The sequence below is a fragment of the Heloderma suspectum genome, chromosome 2 (assembly GCF_057233095.1).
Source record: "Heloderma suspectum isolate Gila_16-S chromosome 2, 16-S_ref, whole genome shotgun sequence".
In the NCBI taxonomy this organism is placed as follows: Eukaryota; Metazoa; Chordata; class Lepidosauria; order Squamata; family Helodermatidae; genus Heloderma; species Heloderma suspectum.
Genome location: NC_139459.1, coordinates 77,332,864 through 77,356,810, shown reverse-complemented (window position 1 = coordinate 77,356,810; position 23,947 = coordinate 77,332,864). Strand labels below are relative to the sequence as shown.

The following is a 23,947-nucleotide window of genomic DNA, read 5'->3' as shown; positions in this document are numbered from 1 at the left end:
CCTCTGAGGCGGCACAGACATAGGGGGAGGTCAGATATCCAGGAACTGACCTCAGAGCATGGGCTCCGAGGTCGGTTACCAGAATAGACCATATCCTCTAAACAGCATCTAGTAGCCATAGGATTGCTCCCTTAATCTTTTAATTGTGAAATGCAATAAAGGTAATCACACAGGATAAATACCAGATTCACTCTAAAGCCTATTTTCCTTACTGTTTAATAAATACATGTTTTAAAGGGTTATTAATACATAGTGAATGCTTGTATATTTTATAAACAGAAAACTTGTCACCACAATATATGCTTATAATGACCACCAAGTACTATAAAGTAATGTGCTACATATTTTAAGGAAAGATGTTTAGAAATAGAGTGCTTGTATTATAATAACTTGTTTCTTTAACCTGGAATAATTCATAGTGCTGGTCATGTCCTATAAAGCCCTCATCATCATCATCATGGCAATCACTCATGACCAAGTATGATTATCTTCCAAAGATAGTCTATATAGATAACTCTTTAAAAGGATTAGACAGATTCATAGAAGATAGGTCAATCAACACATTAATCTCTAGCAGTGGGTCTGCAGGTGGCTGTAAAGGTCGATTCTGGATCTACACAGCCTCCCACAGTGAGGACATAGGTTTCCAGGTGGAAGGCGGTCATGGTGAGGGTTTGCTTGACGTGCCTTCTGCTGAGCTCGTTTCTCTCTTTTGCTCTGTACTCGTGCTTCTTCAAAGTCCATAGCACCTTTAATATAGGCTGACCTCCAGTTGGAACGCTCATGAGTTAGAGCTTCCCAGTTCTCAATGCTTATGTTACATTTTTTTTAGATTAGCTTTAAGAACATCTTTAAATCTCTTTTGCTGTCCACCAATATTCCGTTTTCCATTCATAAGTTGAGAATAGAGTATCTGCTTTGGAAGACGATAATCAGGCATTCGAACAACATGGCTGATCCAGCGAAGTTGATGTTAAAGAATCATTGTTTCAACGTTGGTGGCCTTTGCTTCTTCCAGTATGCTCACTTTAGTCCATCTGTCTTCCCAAGTAATTTGCAGAATTTTTCGGAGGCAGCGTTGGTGGAATTTTTTGAAAAGTTGGGAGTGGCGTTTATAGATGGTCCATCTTTCACAGGCGTACGGTAAGGTTGGTAGTACAATGGCTTTGTAAACAAGCATTTTGGTCTCCCTGCGAATATCCCAATCCTCGAACACTCTATGCTTCATTTGGGAGAATGCTGCAGTCGCAGAGCTCAAGCGATGCTGAATTTCAGCATCGATGTCGGCTTTTGTGGAGAGATGGCTGCCAAGATAAGAAAAGTGATTGACATTTTCCAGCATCACACCGTTAAGCTGGATTGATGGCGCTACAGGGGGATTGGTTTGTGCTTGCTGGTAAAGCACTTTGGGTTTTTTGATGTTAAGCAAGAGGTCGAGCTTTTCATATGCTTCTACGAAGATGTTTAGGATAGTTTGGAGATTTTCCACTGAATGTGCACAGATTACGTTATCATCAGCATATTGAAGTTCTATGATAGAGGATGTAATTACCTTACTTTTTGCTTTCAGCCTACTGAGATTAAAAAGTTTTCCATCTGTTCGATATATGATTTCTACACCAGTGGGAAGTTTCCCTTCAACAAGGTGTAGAATCATAGCGATGAAGATAGCAAATGTCAGAAGTGCCCTGGCGGCCTCTTTCAGTCTACTCCAATAGCCAACTCAAGAAACAGACAAAAGGATTCTTTTCAAGGCTTTAATCCTTTTACAACTTAATGACTCTTTCAGATGCTAATCACCAGCGACTAAGCAATGAACAGCAGAGTAGCCTATGCTCCAGGTTAGGCAGTTGGTCCCTGTTTGAAGGAGAATCACTTGCAGACCCTGAACTTATGGGCTAGGGAGAGTTCCTCCCTCTTTCCCTTGGGTCCACAGGACGCGACTGTTGCTTGCGTGCCAAACGGGCTCTATGCCTCCTTTCCACGCCCTCCATTGCTCGTCGCTCCCTGCATCTGCGTCGAGCATCTAGCAAGCCCCCCTCCCGCACTCTCTCACTGCTAGGGTCACTATCTATCTCAGGAATGCTGGCAGGAGGAATCTCTGCCAGCTGCTGTGCCTGTGAGGGATGAGCGGGCTCCTCTCCCACTGATTGCTGTTCCTCCTCAGAATCAGAACTGCTCTGGGGTTCTATGGGCTCAGTTTCCACCCTGACATCGAATAAGGTTGGAGCAATGACGCATCCCTGTTTAACTCCTGATCCCACTTTGAATGGATCACTTTGAGAGCCATTGTTATCCAAGATTGTTGCCGTCATATCATCATGGAGGAGCCTCAAGATGTTCACAAATTTATTAGGGCATCCAGTTTTCAGAAGGGTGGTCCAGAGAGCAGTATGATTTACAGTGTCGAAGGCCTTAGTTGGATCAATAATATGCCATGTACAGGGGTTGGTTTTGCTCCCTTCATTTTTCTTGGAGCTGTCATGCGGTGAAGATCATATCTTCTGTCCCACTGGAAGGGCAGAAGCCATTTTGGGATTCAGGGAGGATGTCTTCTGAGATAGGTAGAAGGTGGTTGGCGAGGATCCTTGCCAGGATTTTGCCTGCCGTAGCTAGAAGGGAGATGCCTTGATAGGTTCCACAATCTGTTCTATCACCCTTTTTAAAGAGAGTGATAATTATGGCATCCCTGAAGTCTGCTGGGATCTCCTCTCTCATCCAGATTTTTTCGATGAGCTTGTGAAGCTGTTGTGTAGCTTCAGGCCCACCTTCTTTAAAGACTTCAACAGGGATCCCATCAGGTCCACTAGCCTTATTATTTTTCATTTGGTTAATGGCTTTACTAACTTCCTCCAAACTAGGGGATACTGCAAGCTCATCTCTGGTTTGTTTTTGTGGGATTTGCGAGAAAACCTCATCAGCCGCAATAGAGTTACAGTTAAGGAGGTTGTGGTAATGCTCTTTCCAACACAGCGCAATAGACTCTTTGTCCTTTAGAAGTTTGGCACCAACTGTTGAGTGTAAGGGGTTTGTCCATGGTTTGTTGGTCCGTAGATGGCCTTTGTGGCATTAAAAAAAGCCCTGTGCATCACAGGCATCTGCAAAATGTTGGATTTCTTGAGCTTTCTTTATCCACCAGGTCTTCTTAAGTTCTCTAGTTCTTCTTTGGACCTCAGCCTTTGCACTGGCATAGATTTTTTTCTTAGCGGCACAGTTGATGTCTTTTTGCCATATTTGGAAAGCTTTCCTTTTCTTATCAATAATATGTTCAATCTCCCTATCATTCTCATCAAACCAGTCCTGATGTTTCTTAGTTTGGTATCCGATAGTTTGTTCACAGGCTGCGATAATGGAAGTCTTCAGTTTATTCCAGTGTTCCTTGACATTTTCAGGGGTTTCAAGGACCATAGGTAGATGTTCCTTGAGGGTTGTTTGAAAGCAGGCTCGCTTAATAGGGTCTTGAAGGGCTTGGGTGTTCAATTTACGCCTTGGTTTTCTTCCTTGGAGCCTACGTTGAGGGACAGTCTTAATGGCCATCGTGGAACGAATTAATCGGTGGTCTGTCCAGCAGTCGTCAGCACTCAACATGGCGACTACATCGCAGCAATCTCTGGCACGGACAATTACATAATCTAGAAGATGCCAGTGCTTCGACCAAGGGTGCTTCCATGATGTTTTAAATTTATTTTTCTGATGAAAAAGTGTGTGGGTAATTACAAGATTATGCTCTGCACATTTAGTCAGAAGAAGAATTCCATTCTAGTTGCTATTGCCGACTCCTTCTTTCCCAATGGTCCCTGGCCACAAATCAAAATCACGCCCAACTCTTGCATTGAAATCACCCAGGAGGATGATTTTATCCTCCTTAGGTATCTCTGATAAGATGGTGTCCAGTTGGGAGTAAAAATTTTCTTTGATGTCTTCATCAGCATCTAATGTTGGTTCATAGGCACTTAGAATAGTTGCCTGCTGGTTTTTGGCGAGCTTTATTCGGAGGGTTGAGAATCGTTCATTAATGCCAGTAGGAACTTCTGACAAGAGCTTCATAAGATCATTTTTAATAGCAAAGCCTACTCCATGTATTCGTCGTTCTTGTTCAGGCAGTCCTTTCCAGAAGAAGGTGTAACTTCCTTTTGCTTCCTTCAGTTGTCCCTCTCCTGCTCTTCGAGTTTCTTGGAGTGCTGCTATGTCAATGTTAAAACGTCTCAGCTCCCTTGCAATGATGGCAGTCCTGTGTTCAGGGCATTCACTATCTGTATTGTCCAGCAGTGTCCGTATATAAAGCCCTATACAGCTCAGGTCCAGCTTATATGAAAGACTGTGTTCTCCCCTATGAGCCTACTCGTGCCCTCAAATCTTCAGGGGAGGCCCTTCTCGCGGTCCCACCACCATCATAGGCTTGTCTGGCGGGAGCACAGGAGAGGGCCTTCTCGGTGGCTGTCCCAAGGCTCTGGAACTCCCTTCCCAGGGAGTTTAGAGTGGCACCCTCCTTGGTATGCTTTCACAGGCAGGTAAAAACTTTTTTGTTCCAGCAGGCTTTTGGGGATAGCTAATCTGGACCTGTGAGAATATGATGGATACTATGGTTTATATTTCTTGTTGTCTTTTAAAATTTTGATATTTTATATAATTTTAATATTATTGATGATTTAATTATATTTTTAACATTTGTATATTTCAATTTATAGGTTTTAACTGTATAAGTTTTTAATGTTGTAAAGCCGCCTTGAGTCTCAGTATTGGGGGAAAAGGTGGGATAATAATAATAATAATAATAATAATTGTTGTTGTTGTTGTTGTTGTTGCCTTCAGGTACAACTGAGAACTAGCCTTTCAAGTCAATATGTAATTCGTACACAGCCAACAAATACATGCCTGTCCACACTTGAATGTGCAGCTATTGCCCTTGCCATCATGGAAAAAAATGATGGTATTAAAGAGGTAAGTAATTTTAAAGTCATTTACTCTGTTAATGGAATAATAGGGTGAGAGCAATGCAATTTAACGAACGGGGCTGTATTCGTTGGCTAAAGACCAAATCCTTTAAAAAAAAAATCCTACTATTTTAAGAATTGCAATTTGTTAACTTCAGAGAATTCAGCAGAAGGAAGAACCAAAGTTCTCTCATAAGATTCTAACACTTCCTTACATACCTTATTTCGACATCTCCCTAAAGTCCTTTTCAGCGCCTCTTTTATCATGGTATGCTTTGGTCCATCGCTATGATAGAGCCTCAGGAAGTTCCTCTTTTACACTGGCCCTGTTCAGATGCACATTGGGGAAGGGTGGTTAGGCTAACAATGGTGCATGGTGGTTATTACTAACCACTGTGAGTGCTACTGCCACACGTGCAGGTAGCCATGTTCCGCAATGTGGTTAGACGAGCCATACTGTAACCATCCTCCCTCTCACAAGAACCCATAGTTCTCCAGATGGGCGGCCATGCATCCCAGTGGCCTTTGCGCTGTCAGCCATTTTGGTGCTTGGTACTGCTGGCCATTTTAGTGGTGGTGGTTGTTGGCCATTTTGGTGCTCAGCGGCTATTCCTTCTTTGGCCACTCTTCCCATGGAGCTCCGTGGCAGCTGTCAATTAACCATGGAGGCTGTTCAGACATTACACTAAACCATGGTAGAGCCCACTAACTACCTTGCAGCAAGTGGTTAGTGAACATGGTTAGTCCATGGTTAATAAACCACAATGGTTGGGACAGATGCCTGTTCAGACATCACACTAAGCCAACATGGTTAGCTCAAAAATCCTAACCATCATGGCTTAGCATGATGTCTGAACAGGACCACTGGGTGCTGTGGTTCTTTCAGTGTGACATAAAGCTTCAGCTATTGTGATATCAGTTTTCTTGGCTTTTGGTGGTAACTTCAGTTACACAGTAACTCTTCCATCATAACTAGTTAAGTGATGAAAAAGCTAGGAAATTATTTCAGATGGCAGTGAGGGGACAGTGAAACATTTCAAAGAAAAATGTTCTTACTCCTCTGGTATGCTGTTGGTATCTTCATATTTAACAAGATGTTTTACAAATTGGCTCTTGCTGCATAACCTGTCAGTTATGCATAACCTGTCAGTATTCCAAATATAATACATATTGAATGTTCCCTTTCTAATATACTGAAGGCAGGTTGGTAAAATATGACATATATATATAATTAAAAAGAAGATTTTGTTTTACTGACCATCTGAATAAATATGAACATTGAATACATCACAGTACGGTGGATTATTTAATTGCTTTTTTGTTTTAAAAAAAAGCACTTAAAACTGATAAAATTAGCAATGACATGAGGGGGAAAACTCAACATGTCATATTAGTCCCATTCTTGTAAACAAGTGTTCAGTTTATTGTAAGTGCTTAAGTATTTGGACCAAAAATGTCTAATGCAAACAGAAACTACTAGAGGCATAGATACAAGGGGATATATTTCAATCAGGGATAGCTTTTACTTGCCATGGTTCATGCATTCAATTGGGGCGTGGGGGGAGAATTCAGTCTGGACAATCTGTGGCCCTTCAGATGTTATTGGACTACAACTCCCATTTTCCCTGACCATTGGCCATACTGGCTGGGGCTGATCAGAGCTGAACAACATCTGGAGTGACAGTTGTAACATTTCATACCTAACAAATAACCTAGTGATTATCTTTTATCATAGCACTAAGATACATAAATGTTTATAAATAGGTTAAAGAGTTACTCTACAGTCCAAAGGCATCAGTGCTGAACTCTGAAGTATAAGGCACGGCCAATCCAATTTGAACCAAGCAATTAATAATCCTACATGGAAATCATGCCTGCAGGAGCTACTCTGCAAAGATGACCCCAGCAACCCTTGAAGTGAGCCTGAAGATTAAAATGTATTTGTAAACCCATCCCAATGACTTGAAGTGTCCCTACAGCCTCAAATTATAACCCACTGTCTTATTTCAATCTACTAATCAGTTTAAAACTGTCAAGTGTCATTACAAGAATTTAGAACATGACAGCGCTGGAGTTTAAGTTTATTCTACTAGGTCAAAGAATAACAATAAGACATTAGCCTCTGCTTTGCAAGTGATCCCACTAGTCTGTGATGGAAGACTCTGTCAAGATTATAAAATGGCTTCTGTGCAGTTTTTTGTACCTAAAACTAGAAATGCTACATGGTTGTTAGCTTCAAGAGAGAATCCTAAAAAAACAATAGGATAGTATAAAACTCATTTCCCATTGTGGGTTCTTAGAATAAATAGGGTTTACGACATGGGTAGGCAACTTGTGGCCCTCCAGATGTTTTGGCCTACAACTTCCATCACCCTTCATCATTAGCTATGCTGGCTGGGACTGATGGGAGTTGTAAGCCACATCTGGAGAGCCACAAGTTGCCCACCCCTGCTTTAGAATTTATGTGAAAATTTCTTTAAAACCCTTTTGGGAACTAAGGGCCATATAACATGGTGGTAAAGATCGGGATACTATCAGGTGTACATAGCAGGAAACTATGACCTGTCTCAGCTTTCTGGCACATGTACCTGTATCATATCATGATCAAGCTGGAAAACCTGCATTTGACACATGCACAGATTACTTTTCTAATGTTCAAAATATAACACGTGAATCCATCTTGGGACATAATCTGATAGCACCTCTTCAAGATATTGCTTTTACAAGTTAGGAAGGCAACAACATAATTCCCTGCAATAGCTTAGGCCACTCGCATTTACTATTTATATTCTAATGCTATTCAGGAAGTCGATAGTTCAATCCTGATAATTGTTTTGGATTTAAGCTTACCTAAACGTTACTTCTTGTGCTGCATGTGCACTCATGCAAATCATACATACCTGAAAAGAACTGAAAAAATAACTTAAGTCCTATAAATGTGCCTGTGTCTGGAAGCCCGTGAACCTTTCTCAAAGAAAAGCTTATGCTCAGACATTCTTGCATTACATTTTCATGCAATTTCTAGTTACTTTCAAAAGTATACTTGTGTTTTAAATGCCATGCCAAAACACAGGGAAACACTATGGTGATTGGTTATACACTTACCCTACAGTGTTGAAAATTAAATAATGCAAAGTGCCCTGACAGTGGGGATCGCTCTTTCACCAAGTCAAATTTTGTATGTTTCCTTAAACTTTCAGCACTCTGCAAAATATATTGCTGCTGCCAGTTGTGTAAACCACATACAACACAGGAATCACTTTCTTTATATAGTCATCATACCTAATGTTTGCATAGCACTTCCATGCGGTTGAGCTCTCATGTGTTTCATGTGTTCAAAATGCTTCCCATGAGTTATCACATGCAAGTCTTTCAACAACCCTGTACAGTAAATCTGTGTTATCCCCCATATTGCTGATGCGGAAATTGAGGCTGAAAGAAAGTGGCTTGCTTGCCTATGACCATCTAGTGCAGCCTTCCCCTAACTGTTGTCCTCCAGATGTTGGTCTATAACTCCCATCACCCCATCTTTGCCCCTGCTGGCTGAGGCTGTTGGAGGTTGTAGTCCAACACATCTCGAGAAGGCTGATCTAGTGAGCTCATGGCAGAAGTGAGATCTGAATCAGGGAGTTCCTGATTAACTACTACACTACACCAGCTTTCTTAACTACTCATAACTACTACACTACACCAGCTTTCAATCACTCATCTTAATAAAATACCTGGTTTGCACGTCGTAACAACCCACAATTAACAGACTGTGGGTTGTTGGGAGGATGAGCAGAAGCGAACTTGTGTGCTGGTTCCCCTGCATATGCCCACTCCCACTGCAGTAAACAACCTGGGAACGTTTTGTCTCAGGTTGTTTATTGTGGTGTCCTAACCAGGAACTCTGGATTTGGGGGCGATGAGAAACCCACAGTTTGAACCCACAGTTATGAGATGCAAACTGGATCAGAGAGATGAGGTATCCCCTCACAGCAGTTCAGGGAGTTTAAAGCACGACAACAGAGAAGAGCAAGGGATTGAGATCAGTAACTGCTTTAAACGGTGTGCTTGGAATTATTCTGTTGCTCTTTTTATAACAAGCAGATATTTCAGAATCTTTAATATCTCATTCAAATGTGTTATAAAATGTGTTCTGCAAGCTTAAGCATACTGACTTGAATGTGCGTTCCTGTAAAATCAATGTAACTTTCAAGAAAAATATGCTCAGGAGCAGAAAAATATGCTCAGTAATTCACTTGGTGCAACTATAGGCTTATGTGAACTGCAGATGAAATAATATCTGAGCCTTAGGTATAAAAGCTTTCTCTCTTTCTCGCTTTTCCCAGACTGTACTCCGTCCTCTTCAAGCCCTGTGCTCTTTCCAGCTTCAGCATGGTGCCCAAATCCATCACAGCAAGGAACATCTTCTTAAAAATGGTTTATATGACAAACCAATGCCAAAAAATAAACGCAAGCTCAGGAGAATGGAACTTTTAGTGAATAATGTTAACATTTAGAAATGCCATGTAGATTTAATGTGAAAGATCTTTATTCCTTTTAGCTAATGAAGTGGAAGTTGATATGGATTTAATCCAAACAACCATCTCTTATTATGGACCAGGTTCATGTGGCGGGTTGCCCAGGAGTTCAAGCAGAATACAAAAATAGAATGCCTGGATCTTTGCATTACACCAGGGAATAAACAAGAGGCATTGTCTCCCACCCTACCTCCATTGATTAATCTGTAATTTTTAATATAGTTTCTTTGATTTTTGTTATGGGAGGGAGGCTTTTGGCATCGCTGCAGAAGGAACATAAATTTTATAGTGCAATTGTCAGGAGTCAGTAATTTAGAACAGAAAATTTGATTTTATTTGCTATGAAAGTGGAAATGAAACCATTATTTGAACATTTTTCTTTAGTTTATTTTGATCAAATATAATGGACATGTATAATATAAATCTTCATGTTGGGAAAAGAATTAGGCTGATGTCAGTGAGGTCATACTAGTAAGAGTGATCATGAGAAAACAGGAGCTTTTGTCCTGAACAGAGCTCTGTGTGAATGAGAGTCATTAAACACCATAGCAATACACTAGTATTTAATTGATATTTGGTATAGTAAACATGTATATTGTGAGGGGAGTTGTGCATCTGCAGGTGCACAATGTATACAAGCCAGGGATCTGCAGCCATCACATCTCCCTGGCGCATGTCCACTATGTATCCCTGAATATTTGGAAACATGTTTCCTTTCACACTGTACATGTTTACTATAGCAAGTTCCAGGCAAATAGTAGTGCACCAACAAAGTTCAAAGTGGCTCTGAGTTAATGCTAGTTCTAGTGAGATTTATTTGTGAGAAAATCAATTGAATACTAGACTGTATATTTTCTATTTTCAGCAACAGTGATGGAAATATATGAATGCTGGCAGTCATAAAACCCTAGTGGACTCAAGGGGCAGTATTGACATCGTGCTAGTGTAAGCGACCTCTAGCGCAACACTAATACCATAAGCTGGTATGATGGGTTTTCCAGAGAATTACGTAAGCAGAAAGGCAGTATTGGAGGCTGCCCAAGAATCCAGATTCTTGCTTTCTTTATAGATGTCAATGAACCTATTTAAAATGAATGTATTGTTGGGTCCCGCTCCTTCAGCTGCATTAAGAAAGTATGACACAATGAAGGAAACTCTGATTTGGTACAGCAAACCATGTACTGTATTTATGGAATTTGCAGTTTTCCCTATGGTTCTGTGAGGAGACTTTGGCAGTTCAATAGCTGACAGTGCAACTTTTGTATATTCATGGCTTGCTGGATAATGGCCATTATCTTTGTTTCTTCTCTAGATCGCTGTTAAGAATGCCATGCATATATCAAAAGTTGGATTTTCATGTCTTGTGTATAGGATGCAACTTTATTAACCACATTGATGACTATTGTAACAGAAATTGAATATGTGGTACAAGTTGAAAAAGAATGTCCTGAGTCAATAATGTATAGCTAATTGTGTATTTTGTCTAGATAAAGAAATGAAATCAATACTACTGAGAAGATAAGTTGCAAGTAAAAACTGCTAATGCTGACGTAGAACATTCCTATTGCAGATGTATCCTGGCTGAAGCAGTTGTTCCTGTGAATTAGGCTTCGCACATATAAAAGGAGGAAATTCTCACTTCCTTTGCTTTATTTCAGACTCAGTAATGCAGCAGTACACTATTATTTTATTATAAATGTTATCTTCACTATCATGAAGACTAAAAGAAAATATTTAATAAAATTCTTTAAATTATAAAGAAGAAAGGAAGAGCTAATACCTAAATTCACAAACAATTGAAAAATGTGTTGGTATTAATAATCAAAAAGCCTTTCATTTATAATCCTACAACATGTACTTTTATTGAAAATTGATTAATGTTTTGTGTGTATGAAAGAGGGCTGTTTTCAGCCTTTTGGCATCCTTTGAAGGTCATCTTAATACAAAAGAGTCATACTACTTTTTGGGGATTACTCAGAATAATATTTTGTATAATAGGATAATTTGTAATCTCAATATTTAGTTTTGGTCAGTATTTTGTAATTTAGAAGGGATGCTGCTCTTCTGTTTGTCGCAGATCATATAATTGGGTCAGTTTTTTTCACCATATCTTGGACTCTAATGCTTAATTCTGTTAATTCAATTTTACCTTTATGTGTATTAGAAATGTTGCTCACTTGTTGCTTCTAATTTCAGAAAATTATGAGAACTGTTTTTCAATTTATAAGTTACAAACCTACTTCATATTAATTTGTCGTTATTTATATTGTTTTTCATTATTGTTTTCACTGTACAAGGTTGTTTTAAAATCTAGTGAAAAGATTCACATTTACACTTCACATTCAATTTAATCCTCTCTTTTATGATCACAGTTGCTTTGACCTACAACTATAAATGTCAACAGGAAAGAATTAAATTAGTTACCCAAATTAAACAGGCAGTTCTGGTTCAGTTTTTTAAAATATAACAGTTGACATCTGATTACCTATTCTATTTCAAATCTATGGTTAATAGTTTTGTGTTCTAAAATTCTTGCGTTCTTTTATGAAAACAGGTTTGCACAGTTGCTTTTATTTTGCTCTCCAAGTTTCTTGTGACTTCAATAAAGCAGAGGTCATTTTATGTATTTGTTCTCCCTCTCTAGGGGACTCTTAAAAGTATTGTACACAGTAAACACACAATGTAGGCTGCAATCCTATACACACTCTCCCATATTCAATGGGGGAGTAAGCCCCATTGAATTCAGTGTGACTTACTTCTGAGTAGACATGTATAGGATGGTGCTATTAGGGACATTCAGGGCAGAATTCAACAGGGAGCTTATGCCCCCCACTGATTCTCTTACACCCCCCCAAAATTCCATTTTATAAGTGGCCCCCCACTGCCTGCACAATGGCAGTTTAGCATTTGGGGGGCAACCTGAAATGAGCAGAAACTGGAAGGAGGCAGGTCAGCATCCCGCTTACACAATGGAATTGGCAGGACCCACCGCTTGCTAAAGGGGAATCAGTGGGACGTAAAGGAGTGAGGGCATAAGCATCTCACTGGCTTCTGCTCTCTGTTCCACTGAAATCAGTAGAACAATATGCTTAATTGTTGGTTGTGGATGGACATTTACAAAAGACCTTGTGTTCCTTGACTGTGGTCAGGCTGGATGGACATATAGGAGACTTGCAAAAGCTCGCATTTCCTATAACAGTCCAGTGTGGCACCTTCCTGTGTACACATAGGAAGTGAGATGTGGGGCCCAAGCTCTCTCCACACACAGCACAGATCATGCCCCATTGTGTATGCAGCTGAATTAAACTATTCTACAAGCTGGGCTCACATTTTCTGCAGCTTGTTTTATTTTAAATTTTTATTTTAATAAATTTGTTAGTGCCTTTGTTCTGATCTGATAAAGTTAGATAATTATTCTGATGTTAAAGCTTCATCTACCTTAGCTCACAATACAAAGTTTAAACAGGGATTCTGTAGTATTTTTGTTCAGAAATTTTATTAAAACAAGTTTTTTTAAAAAGAAAGAAAAAAGTCTGGACTTTTTACTGATGGAAATAGTTTAAGAATTTGTGGTTTGGATACATTTTTGGGATTAAGTGTGAAGATCCTAATTTGGCCTTTTGTCCTGATCCATAGTGATTTCTACCACTGAGAGGAAACAGCCCAAGCAAGGTAGAGATGGGTCAGCCCAGGTTTCTAGGGATGACCTGGAGCTGATGTAAAGCTAGTTCAGAGTTCAGTGGCTAAAGTTCAGGACCACTGAGCGATCCTGCTGCTGAGACAGAAGGAGCAAATTGTCTCACCATTGGAGCAACTAGACTGGACTACAGAGTCAAGACCAAAGTTCTCTCCAATGAGTGCTGCTTCTGGCCAGTCAAAGGGCCAGTACTGTTTTATGAAGACGTTGTCTTCTTCCGGGCAGCAGGGTTTGGAATTCCAGGAACTACTTGGGTGGCAGTTCTTCATGCTGTCTAAGGTACGGTCATTGGAGTCTGATGGCAGAAGTGCCACCTCAGGGTTCAGGAGACAGGATGCAGACTCCAGTGCCAGTGGATCTACTCAGGAACGACCAGGGAGTGGATCCATTTCCTCTTCGGAGCTACTGGTACTCAGGAACTCTGCCTTTTCTCTGCTCCCCATTATTACCAATCATCCATAAGGAGAGAATTTAACAGTGAAAGAATACTCTGGAAAATAATTTCTTCATGTTCCAGACCTGTACAACACAGGTAAATCCTAAATTTAACTTCTGTTCCTGCACATACAAAATGCATAAACTGGAAAGTGTCATCATCTGCAGCGATGGCATTGGAATTCTGGGCAGGACTTGGAAAGAGGCATATGCCACTTCATGAACATTTCAACCATAATAGAGCTAACTATGTTTGGGTTTTATTTTCTAAGATTTCTATCCCCCATTACTAGCCCACAGGGCTTTTGAACTGGCACATACCCAGCTATGTGCCTGCATTAACGTACTGGGCAATCATTATTGTGACAGATACTGGGTAAACTTAACTCACACAAGGTACTTCAGCTCCATTAGCACCCAGTGGGAACTATCACATCTGTTCATATTTCTGGGATCAGGCATGAAAGGATTAAAAATTTTCTTGGTAGCTATTTCACTTTTCTAACTATATTGGGGATAAGGCAGTAGACATACAAGCGTGTCACATTGCTAGCCAATAAGCATCATGCCGCTTGTATGTTTCTCTGCATACAAGGCAAACTAGTAGTGTACAGTTGCCCAGAAAGTTTGATAGCATAATTACTGTTTCCTTGATGAACAGAACTGTAACAAAAATTAAATTAGCAGACAGGCTAATTAAACATACATCTTGTCTCAAAGTATTGGCTTGAATAGGAGAATGTAAAGCAAGAAGAGGGTTGTACCACTTTATTTTCTCTGAAAAGTAGTAGGGCATTATTTTGTCAAATGTTTAATTACAATAGATTATTAATGTGCTTTTTAATGGAAAGCAGTTTTAATCTTTTCATTTAATTCACATGGTTTGCACAGAATGAGAACCCAGAATATGGGATGTCGTTGAATCATCGTTTGTCATTACGTGCGAACCATGCACTATGGTTTAATTCTGGGTTGTTAACCATGGTTAAACCATAGTGCAGGGTTCGTGTGTAATGACAACCCACAATTCAACAACAACCCATACTCAGCTGATACTTAATCTGTACTCTAGGTTGTTATGTGCGAGCCAGGTCAAACACTGGATCCTGACTAGAATACTGTGATGCTCCCAACATGGAGCTGCCTTTAAAGATAGTTCAGAAACTTCACCTGGTTCACAACACAGCTGATAGAATGCTTGTGGGAGCCTGGCATTCAGATCATGTTGTGTGTCAGTTGCATGGGTTGCCTATTTATTCAGTTCAAACAGACAGACAATATTGCAAATAAAACAAAAGGGGAATTCTATTTTCTATTATGTTTTTTACCTTAAAAGCTCTAGACAGTTTGGGACCAGGTAACCAAAAGAACTATCCACACCCACATCTTTGGCACTCATTCAAAAAGACTTCATTCATGTCTTTTAAGCATTTTTTGTTTGTTCCACTTGGTGTGTGTTTGATTTATTTATTTATTTTGCCAGCAGTTATGTTTTAAAACGCTGGCCATGGAGGAAAATACGCTGCAGCAGAGTCCATGAACATTTGTCTTTTCAACACTTTAAGTTTCCTGGGGGAAGTCTTTGGCTCATAAAATAATTTCCCTATCAGCTGTTGGGCTTGGACCAGAAACTATTGGGTGCAAATCCCTATGCAGCCATGAAGTTCAAGGAGTTACTTTGGCCCAGTTGTTTTCTCTCAGTCTAACCTAGCTCTCAGGCTTGTTTTGAGGATAAGAAGCTTGTTTGGGGGATCACCCTGTATCCCACCCAGACCTCCTTGGAGGAAAGGCAGAATTAAAAAATGGAACAAGTTATTTTGAGGATTGATTGTATATCCTTGATGGATCCATTGAGAGATTTTAGTTATAGGTAACAAGAAGAGGTGATTTGTCACTTGGTTGTATGCACCTATCCTATAGTAAGTTGCTCCTGAATTCCAGTCTGGCATTATTAAACTCTTCACCTTGCTGACTCCAAATCTTGCTGTATGTACCTATACATTAATTTCTTTAAGCATCTTGTTATTTACACAATCAACTCCCTACTGGCTACAAAGTACTATTCTGGCAGAAACCTCATTGGAATAAATAGGTCTTATTCTAGCCAAGCAATTTAAGTGCCAGCATTTTAGAAGAAAATGTGACTCTTCGTATTAATTCAAACTGCCACTTCTGATGTGTGGCAGATAACCATCAGACATTAATAAATGCCTCATCTGTGGTGCACATGTGTGTTTTAAATGGAGGAAAATTAATGCTCTTGAATGAGTGCTTGATTAACATCAGTTCAGGAGAGGAAATAAAATACGTTGACAGAATTTTCCTGCAGAGTGGTTGTTTGTTACATTGATGATTTCTACATGAAAATTTCTAATGCATTATTCAGAGAAAGCAGAAGCAAGTGCCTGAGTGGCCAATGACTCCAATGAGAAAATCATGTTGGAACCAAAACATCCTATGTAAAATGCATGATAAGACTTAATGCTCAATTTTAAATTTTAATTGGCTTGGTCTCATAAGACAGGCAGAGGTTCAGTTAGTGCATATTCCCAAATAGCTCTTTGGCATGCCAGCTATTAAAGCTGTTGTAAGTAGTTTGTTGTAAAAAGGAATTCAGAGAAGCCACACTGGTTAACCTGAAGTGGTACTGAGCAGTAGTTTGACATGAATAGGGAAAGGAAATATATCTTCATTTACAGTGTTCAGAGAGCAATACTTTGTTCCCTAGACAGTGTCCCAGGAGCTGTGGGACTGTTCAGAAAAACGCCTCTTAGATCTAAGATGGAGCCCTAACCACAGAAGAAATGTTAGAGCCCCCTTCCTGGCTCCTTCCACAGTAGCTCCCACTATAAGGCTGGAAAATGAGTATGCTAGTGGGTGGGTGGGTGGCCACAGATCTGAGTTATTCTACGCCATGGTATGCAATCGCTTGGGGCCTGCGGGCACATTTGGCAACTCGAGAAATGGTTGTGGGAACCACCACAAAATGGCTGCCCTGGGAGGCATAGCTAGTCACAAAGGACACTGAACCTGCCCAAATGACGGTCCAAGGCGGAGCTGGGATCTGAGCCACAATACACCAAACACCTCCTTTGTACCCACAGTTTTCAGCACCAAGAGAAACCAATTTCACAGAAGGCAAACCCTTTTACTCTTCTCCTCCTCTGCCACATTCTTCCTATCTCTTTTTCTCTCTGGATCACCACCCATAGATGTTCTTTCTCACACACGCAAACATACATTCTCTCATCTTCATTTCCTAAGAATGTCTCTGAGCCCCATCATGTAGGCCAGAGCATTTGTGGGAAATGAAGATGGCAGCAGCTGCAGGCCCTGACTTTGCTTTGAAACAGTCGCAGCTGCCTGTTAGAATTTTTAAAAGTGCGATAGGGCACCTTAGCCAGACACCAGTTTGCCTACCTCTGTCCTAAGCCCTCCAGCCCCCAACGATGCCCCCAGTACAGAGGGGAAGTTAGACTAGCTCTGAGGCTTATGTAATTGATTCCCCCTTTTTGGAGGAGGGATATGCCAAAAAAAATGGCCTCCAATGTTCCTTCTGCCCTGCTGGCTACAGCATGGAAAAGCTTTGGGCAGGACAGAGTCTCCAAGATTAAAGTGCTCTATTGTTAGGATTGTGCTCTACACACATTTGGAAGTTGCCCCTTTTGAAATTTTAAAAGATCTTGTTTTCAAGTAAAGATATTAAGGATTTCAATGTCCCATATATTTGTCTGAAGAGAAGACATGGAGTTGGTGAAGGTGTCCAGAGCATTGTTGGTGGGTGGGCAGTGGTTTTCAAATTTTCTGCTTTTAGTGAACCAGGGCCAGTCCTCCCATGAGCCAGGGTGAATCCCCTGCCTTAGGCAGCGGATTGGGAAGAGCAGTAGGTCTACACTGCTGCCGCTGCTGGGATTTCTGATGCCGCTGCCGCCGCCACCATCCTATGCCTCCCAAAGTGCGGTATAGAGTGGACAAATGCTGCAGCAGGAAAGCAGCCATTTTAGCTCTCTGGAACAGCTGCCACCCACCCTATGCCTCATTCTGAGTAAGGCATAGGTGGGTGGCAGCTCTGCCTTTGACAAAACAGGGTAGCAGCTGGTGTTGCTGCGCTCTGAGGGGACCCTTTTCAGGGTGAGGCACAGGCAGGGAGGTGACCCTGGATATTTCCAGGGCCACCTCCCCGCCAATGCCTTGCTCTGAAAATGGACCCCTCAGAGCAAGGTACTGAAGGAAAGGCTGTGGTGGCAGGCAGGGTGGCTCTCACTTCCCTCTGGCAGTGGCAGATGGTGCTGGCTCATGCTCCCCCACCCCCATCCCTGGCAGCAGTGAATAGTGGGTCATCCTCCCCAAGTCCTGGCAGCAGCATGTGGTGGCTTACACTCACTCACCCCTGGCAGCAGTACGCGATGGCTCATGCTCGTCCGCTCCTGACAGGGAGGAGTGCATGACACGGGGGGGGGGGGCAGGCTAGGCAGATGGCACACAAAGCTGTGTCCTCGAACACCTTCCCACTGCTCCACCTCCCTCAGTATCTGCTGCCTCTAACGGCCTAATGATATGGCCAGCCCTGCATTCAAGAACAGCCCGTCTCACTGGTTCTAGAGGCAATGTTAGTACCTACCAGATTCCTTCAAAATGAGGGATTTTTCTGGCTTCCTAGTCCAGTCTTGTCTCTGAACAGGACTTAGGGGGGTATTAGGTAAGCAGATTAGACTCTGTGGTCCTTTTAAAGTTATAACAAAGGAGTAGACCTGGGCTAGAGCTGCACTAGTGCTTTTTATCAGCCTTGAAGTGCACTAAGTGTTGGGGCATGTTACACATTCTGTATACCGCCTTTCCAGCATTATTTCCCACTTTAAAAATTCTGTATTATCCCAAATCCTGGAACAGATGTCACTGTGTGAGCTACAAGGTATAAATGCACAAGAGGGATATAGCGTCACCATGATGGGATCGTATCAATATGACACGAGGTGTAGAGTAGATCTGGGGCTTCTTCACACTGAGTTTTTATCCTGCAATTGAGATTGCTCCTTCACAGAAGATTGTGCGCTCTTTACGTGACGCCGTGATCATTCATGGCGTCTCCTGCCATGAATGCCCTTTGTTCCGTTTTTAAGTAGATCGCAGATACTGAGCTATCAAATTACCCTGTTGTGTTCTGCTTCAGTTTCCTCCGTGAAAAGAGTAAAAGTGGCAAGAAGAGGAGTGAGGTCAATGAAAGATAATGGAAGACTCAGATACAGGGAGAAGGGGGGAAGGAAAGGAAGCACGTGAGAAAGATAGTTGTTGTGATCCTGCATTTAAAACGGAAGCAGAAAGCCCCATTTTAAATGCAGGATTTTAGGTTGGTGTAGACGTGCCCCTGGCCTTGCTTTAATGTAAGGATGTAATGGAAGTGCTCCAGAATTCTCCTTTACCTAGTTACCATAGGCAGGTTTCACTGATGCTGATTCAAGAAAAAAGCCATCTTTAATGTGCTTCCTTGGACTAAGCCGTTGTGCAGATTCCAAAATCCAGCACTTCTTTCTAATCACTGTATCTTCCTGAAAGTGTATATGTCAAGGTTGCTATGCTTAGCAGCTCCAGGACACGAGCTTCTGATGCTTGCTGACTCTTTTTTCATTAGCTATTTTAGCTACAGCAGTGGGTTAGGCTTGGGAGTATTTAAGCAGGAACTCTGTCCATGTAGCATTGACATTAAAGTGTTACAATAGCGATGCTTGTCAGAAAGTGGCATTAAAGAAATGTACGGGAGATCAAGTAGGAGAAACTTCTCTCTCTTTTTAGTTCGTTAAAGTATCTCAAGAAGTGTCAGCATAAAGCAGCAAGTTTCATGGGGCCATACAAAGCCCTGGCTCTGCTCAACACAAGATTTAGAGGGAGCTCATCTCCCATTGTTCCGTACTGGCCAGTAAAATGTTTATAGCGGTGGGACTTTACGAATGAATCTCAGCATCATGCCAGAGAATAACTGTAAGGTGCTCACAAGTTTCCTGCCATCTTTATTGTAGTTCTAGATAGTTTTACATGGTAATGTCAGGTGGCACCAATGTACCACATTTGAATAGAGATTTACTATCAAAGATGGCTGAAATTGTAAATCAGTTTGAGCAACAACAGTAAAACTGCAACTACAGGAAATAGCCCGATTGTATAATTGGATAGCAAAAAGCATCAGAGAAGAGGCACATTTGACACATTGGTGAACAGTGAAGAAAGAAAGTGAGGTTTTCCCAAGATCCATGGAACACGACAGACGTTCAGCACATATATGGTACACCAGTGTGGTGTAGTGGCTAGAGTGTTGGGCTAGGAGTCAGGAGGTCCAGGTTCTAGTCCCCACTCAGCCATGGGTGACTTTGGGCCAGTCACAGTCTCTCAGCCCAACCCACCTCACAGGGTTGTTGTGAGGATAAAATGGAGGATTATGTACGCCACCTTGGGTTCCTTAAGGAGGAAAAAAGGCGGGATATAAATGTAATAAAATAAAATAAATAGATGTTATATCATTTTGGGATAGCGCTACAGCAGGGGTAGGGCAACTCTTTCAGCCTAAGGGCTGATTTCCATTTTGAGATGCGATCAAGGGCCACATTCCAGTGATGGGCATAGGGCAGGCCAAAGGCAAAGGGGGTGGGGCCAAAAATGCAAAACAATACCACCACATTGTAGCTTAAAACTCATACTGCTAGTAACTAACCCTTAGGAGAGGCATTTCAACTAGTGCTGTGCTGAAAATTTCGACTCTTCCATTTTCCGCATTTTGTGGGGAAGTGGAGGGGGGGAACAGAAACTCTGGAGAAAAAGGCTGGGAGAGGTGAGAATTTCAGAGAATTCTCTCTTTGGGAAGCGGACAGGGTTTCCACATACCTTTTTAAGTGTAGGCAATTCTCGAGGGATCTTCTTTCTGGGTTTTTTATTAATTTTTGGAAAAACATCCCTGGCACTTCCAGGAGCACAGGCCTCTCCTCCAGCCAGGCAGGAGGTTCTTCCTGAACTCCCAGGAGACCATGTGATCTCGCCCTCTCCAACAGGCAGTCAGGAAGAACCCCCAGCTGGGGAAGAGGCCTCAGCTCCTGCAAGTGCAAGGGGTGTTTTTTTAAAAAGTAAAAAATAGACAGAGGCCCCTCAAGAATTGCCTACACTTAAAGGAAGGTATGTGGAAACCCTGTTCCCATCTCCAAGGCTAAGATTCTTCAAATTCTCCCCCTCCCTGCTAAAGAGGCAGAAAAAAAATGCCTCTTTCACACAGAGAGAAAAAGTTCCCCAAAATAGGGGGCAGGTTTCGGCACAGCACTAATTTCAACTGTTTAGAATGGGGAAAAACTGCCCAAAAGCCACAATACCACCAAACAATCCTGAGAGCCAGATTTAGCCCAAGGGCTTGAGGTCCCTGCCCTGCACTGCAGTATCAGGAAGAGGCCTTATGATAGAGGCAGTGGGCTTTCTTTTTCTTGCACCCTCCAGATGTTTGCTTGCATGTAGTGGAGGCTGGTGGCTCCAATGTCAGTGGAGTGGTAAGTCCGCTCCAGGTTTCATTCAGAACTCTAAAGAAGCTATCCAAGGTGTTTTGCACCATGGTTCTCGTCACTGCAGCCCAAAAGGTATATTGTGGAGCTGGAAATGGTAAACCAAATTGATCAAGGGGCCAGAGCAACTTGCTTATGAGAAAAGGTTAGACTATTGAGGCTGTTTAGCTTAGGAAAAAAAAATAAGGGGGCACAGCATGGAAGTGTATAAAATCACACATGATACGAGGAAAGTGGAAAGGGAGATGTTTTTATCTCTGTGTCATAATTAGTGGGCGAACTTACCCCAACTCAGTTTGTTACTTACTTGAAATATCAAAAGATCACCCATGTAGGCTTGGACAAGATGCATCTTGGGAGCTGTAGTTTAGAATCAAGTAGTGCCTCCTAGGAGCCAGACCTATGGTGGCATTGCCAATGAGGAGGGAAGCTGCTAAGGAGATTGTAAGATAACTAAAAATGTAGTGCGGGGGGGAGCTGTGCTGAGTCCTCCTCATTCTCTTGGAGCTAGAGTGGTAGCGACGAGGAAAGAAGCAGCACTGGATTATGCAAGGAAAAGGTTAATCCAACTAACACATCACATGTGCAGAAATGCTGGATTAGGTAAAGAAAGGGTTAATCCAATCAATGCACCACATGCCTAGAAATGGCAGCCTTTAGATACAGACTGTGCATGCTCAGAAGCTTGCAATCAATTCCGAACTTAATAGCGAATTTGTAAACTACTTGTCCAGGCTCATTAAAAAAGTGAGCATTGCGAACGGGCGAGGTTCGACCAGCGAGCGAACTAATTACAAAATTCCGCAGCATCACTACTCATTATACCTCCAGTATCAGATGCAATATGCCTCCTGATACCAGTTGCTAGGAAACACAAGCAGGAAAGTGCTGTTGCGCACATGTCCTGGTTGTGGACTTGCCATAGGCATCTGATTGGCCACTGTTCAAACAGAATGCAGGACTAGATAGGCCTTTTGTCTGGTCCAGCAGGGCTTTTCCATTCTTCTATTGTGTGCTGCTCTTTTCTCTTGGGTCTGAAGGTAGCTGCCTTTTCAAGCTCTCCTGTATCACAAGAAAAATACGTATTTATAAATGTGTAATTTTCTGTATTATAGTCAGTTTCCTGGTAGAAACTAGAGTTTGTGATTTGTGATATGATCACAGCCATGCTATTTATCCATCCCACTGCTTATTTCATTATGCACTACACAGCATATCTCCAACAGGACTATAAATTAGGACTATAACTCCATCTGGGTTTCTGGTGACAAAAAAAGAGAGAATTCAAGCTGTTTCTGAAAGTTCTTGATGACGGCGAGACTCCTCTAGCAATATTAGCAGTCTCCTAGTGCATGGCTGAGATACAGTATTAATTCCCTTCCCTTCTAGAAGATGTAATTAGTAATTAACCACAATTGCCTTGTCCAGAGGAAAACTTACATGATGTAATTAAGATGAATGCATGTGGTATTGCCAGGTGTACAGATGGGTAAAAAAAATGAAGGTGCAAATGTATTGTGAAACTCAGCTACAAATCAATTTCTAGTCTGCTTCATTTGATATCCATCCAAGGTCATCACATTAAGAATTAAAGTGGTTATCACAAGGGCTAAAAGGAGGAAGTTTTATGTCTGAGTTGTACTGATCATTGTCTATGTGTTAAGCGTCCATTTTGGAGGACTTAGAGAAGGTTCTTACTGTTCGTATTTTACTGCACTGTTATTGACTTATTTATTTATTTAAAGTATTTTTATCCCACTCTTCAGCCAGAAAAGACTCCAAGAGTGGCTTACAATCAATCAGCAAAAAAGGTACTCCCCACCTGCAAGCTTACAGTCTGAGTGCTTGAAAGTTGCCTGCTGAGTGCCTGAAAGCTGAGTTGTTGTTGTTGCTGCTGCTGCTGAAAGGACTTTTAACAACAACAAAACCAACCAAAAATGCTTCACTCGGCTTTCAGGCACTCAGCAAGCACCAGTGCTAGAAATCGCCAAGGGAGGACATCCTGGTTAAATCCTCTAGGAGGCTTTTCAGAAAGCTCAAGCAGGCGAACAGGCTGCAAGGACAGAACAGGAGAAAATGGTAAAAGAAAGAGCGCACATGGACACCTCAGTCACCGTCTTACAATAAGGTAACCACTGAAGCACCAAAGCCCTGTGCACTGAGAAATTTCTCTGAAATTCTAAACATCCCTGTGAAAGAAGCAGAAAAACAACTGCCTTTTTCACGGGGAAATAAAGAGGTTGCAAAAGGACAGGTGGGGGTTCAGCTTAGCGCTAATGTAAAATGGAAGAGAACAACTATTCTGTCCCATTATGTTGATAGGTAATTGAAGAGGTTTGACAGAAGAAAGAAGGGAGCATTTGAGAATCTATTTAAACTAGATAGGAGTGGATCTAAATAAGGTTGCCATCACTGATACACCATTTTAATGTTCAAAGTTCATTACATTCTTTTATCACATTCATTATCATAATCTTGTTGGGCTGATAATTCCATGTATAGATCTGTCTTAGCCATGTTTACTCCGATGCTGTAAAGAACAATATTGTTCAGGAACCTGGAATGTAAGATCAATGAATCAAGGTAAGCTGGAGGTGGTCAGACATGAGATGGCAAGATTGAACATCGACATCTTGGGAATCAGCAAAGTAAAATGGACAAGCATGGGCGAATTTAATTCAGGTGACCATTATATTTACTACTGTGGGCTAGAATCCCTTAGAACAAATGGAGTAGCACTCATAGTCAACAAAAGGGTGGGAAAAGCAGTACTGGGGTACAATCTCAAAAATGATAGAATGATCTCAGTATGAATCCAAGGCA

At 41.5% G+C, this 23,947-nt stretch overlaps 1 protein-coding gene across 3 annotated transcripts in view; it reads left to right on the top strand.

The window, feature by feature from the left end:
- The window catches only part of DTWD2 (DTW motif tRNA-uridine aminocarboxypropyltransferase 2), a 128,714-nt gene extending 115,481 nt beyond the window's left edge, over positions 1 to 13,233 (top strand). For 2 of the 3 annotated variants that reach the window (XM_084833927.1, XM_084833926.1), the window contains 2 exons: positions 4,813 to 4,941; positions 9,269 to 13,233. In XM_084833927.1, the coding sequence (XP_084690053.1) occupies positions 4,813 to 4,941; positions 9,269 to 9,439 (300 nt within the window). In that variant the 3' untranslated portion in view covers positions 9,440 to 13,233. The remainder of the gene's footprint in view (positions 1 to 4,812; positions 4,942 to 9,268) is intronic. The other variant, XM_084833928.1, reaches the window with a different exon arrangement.
- Positions 13,234 to 23,947: the final 10,714 nt, after the last annotated feature.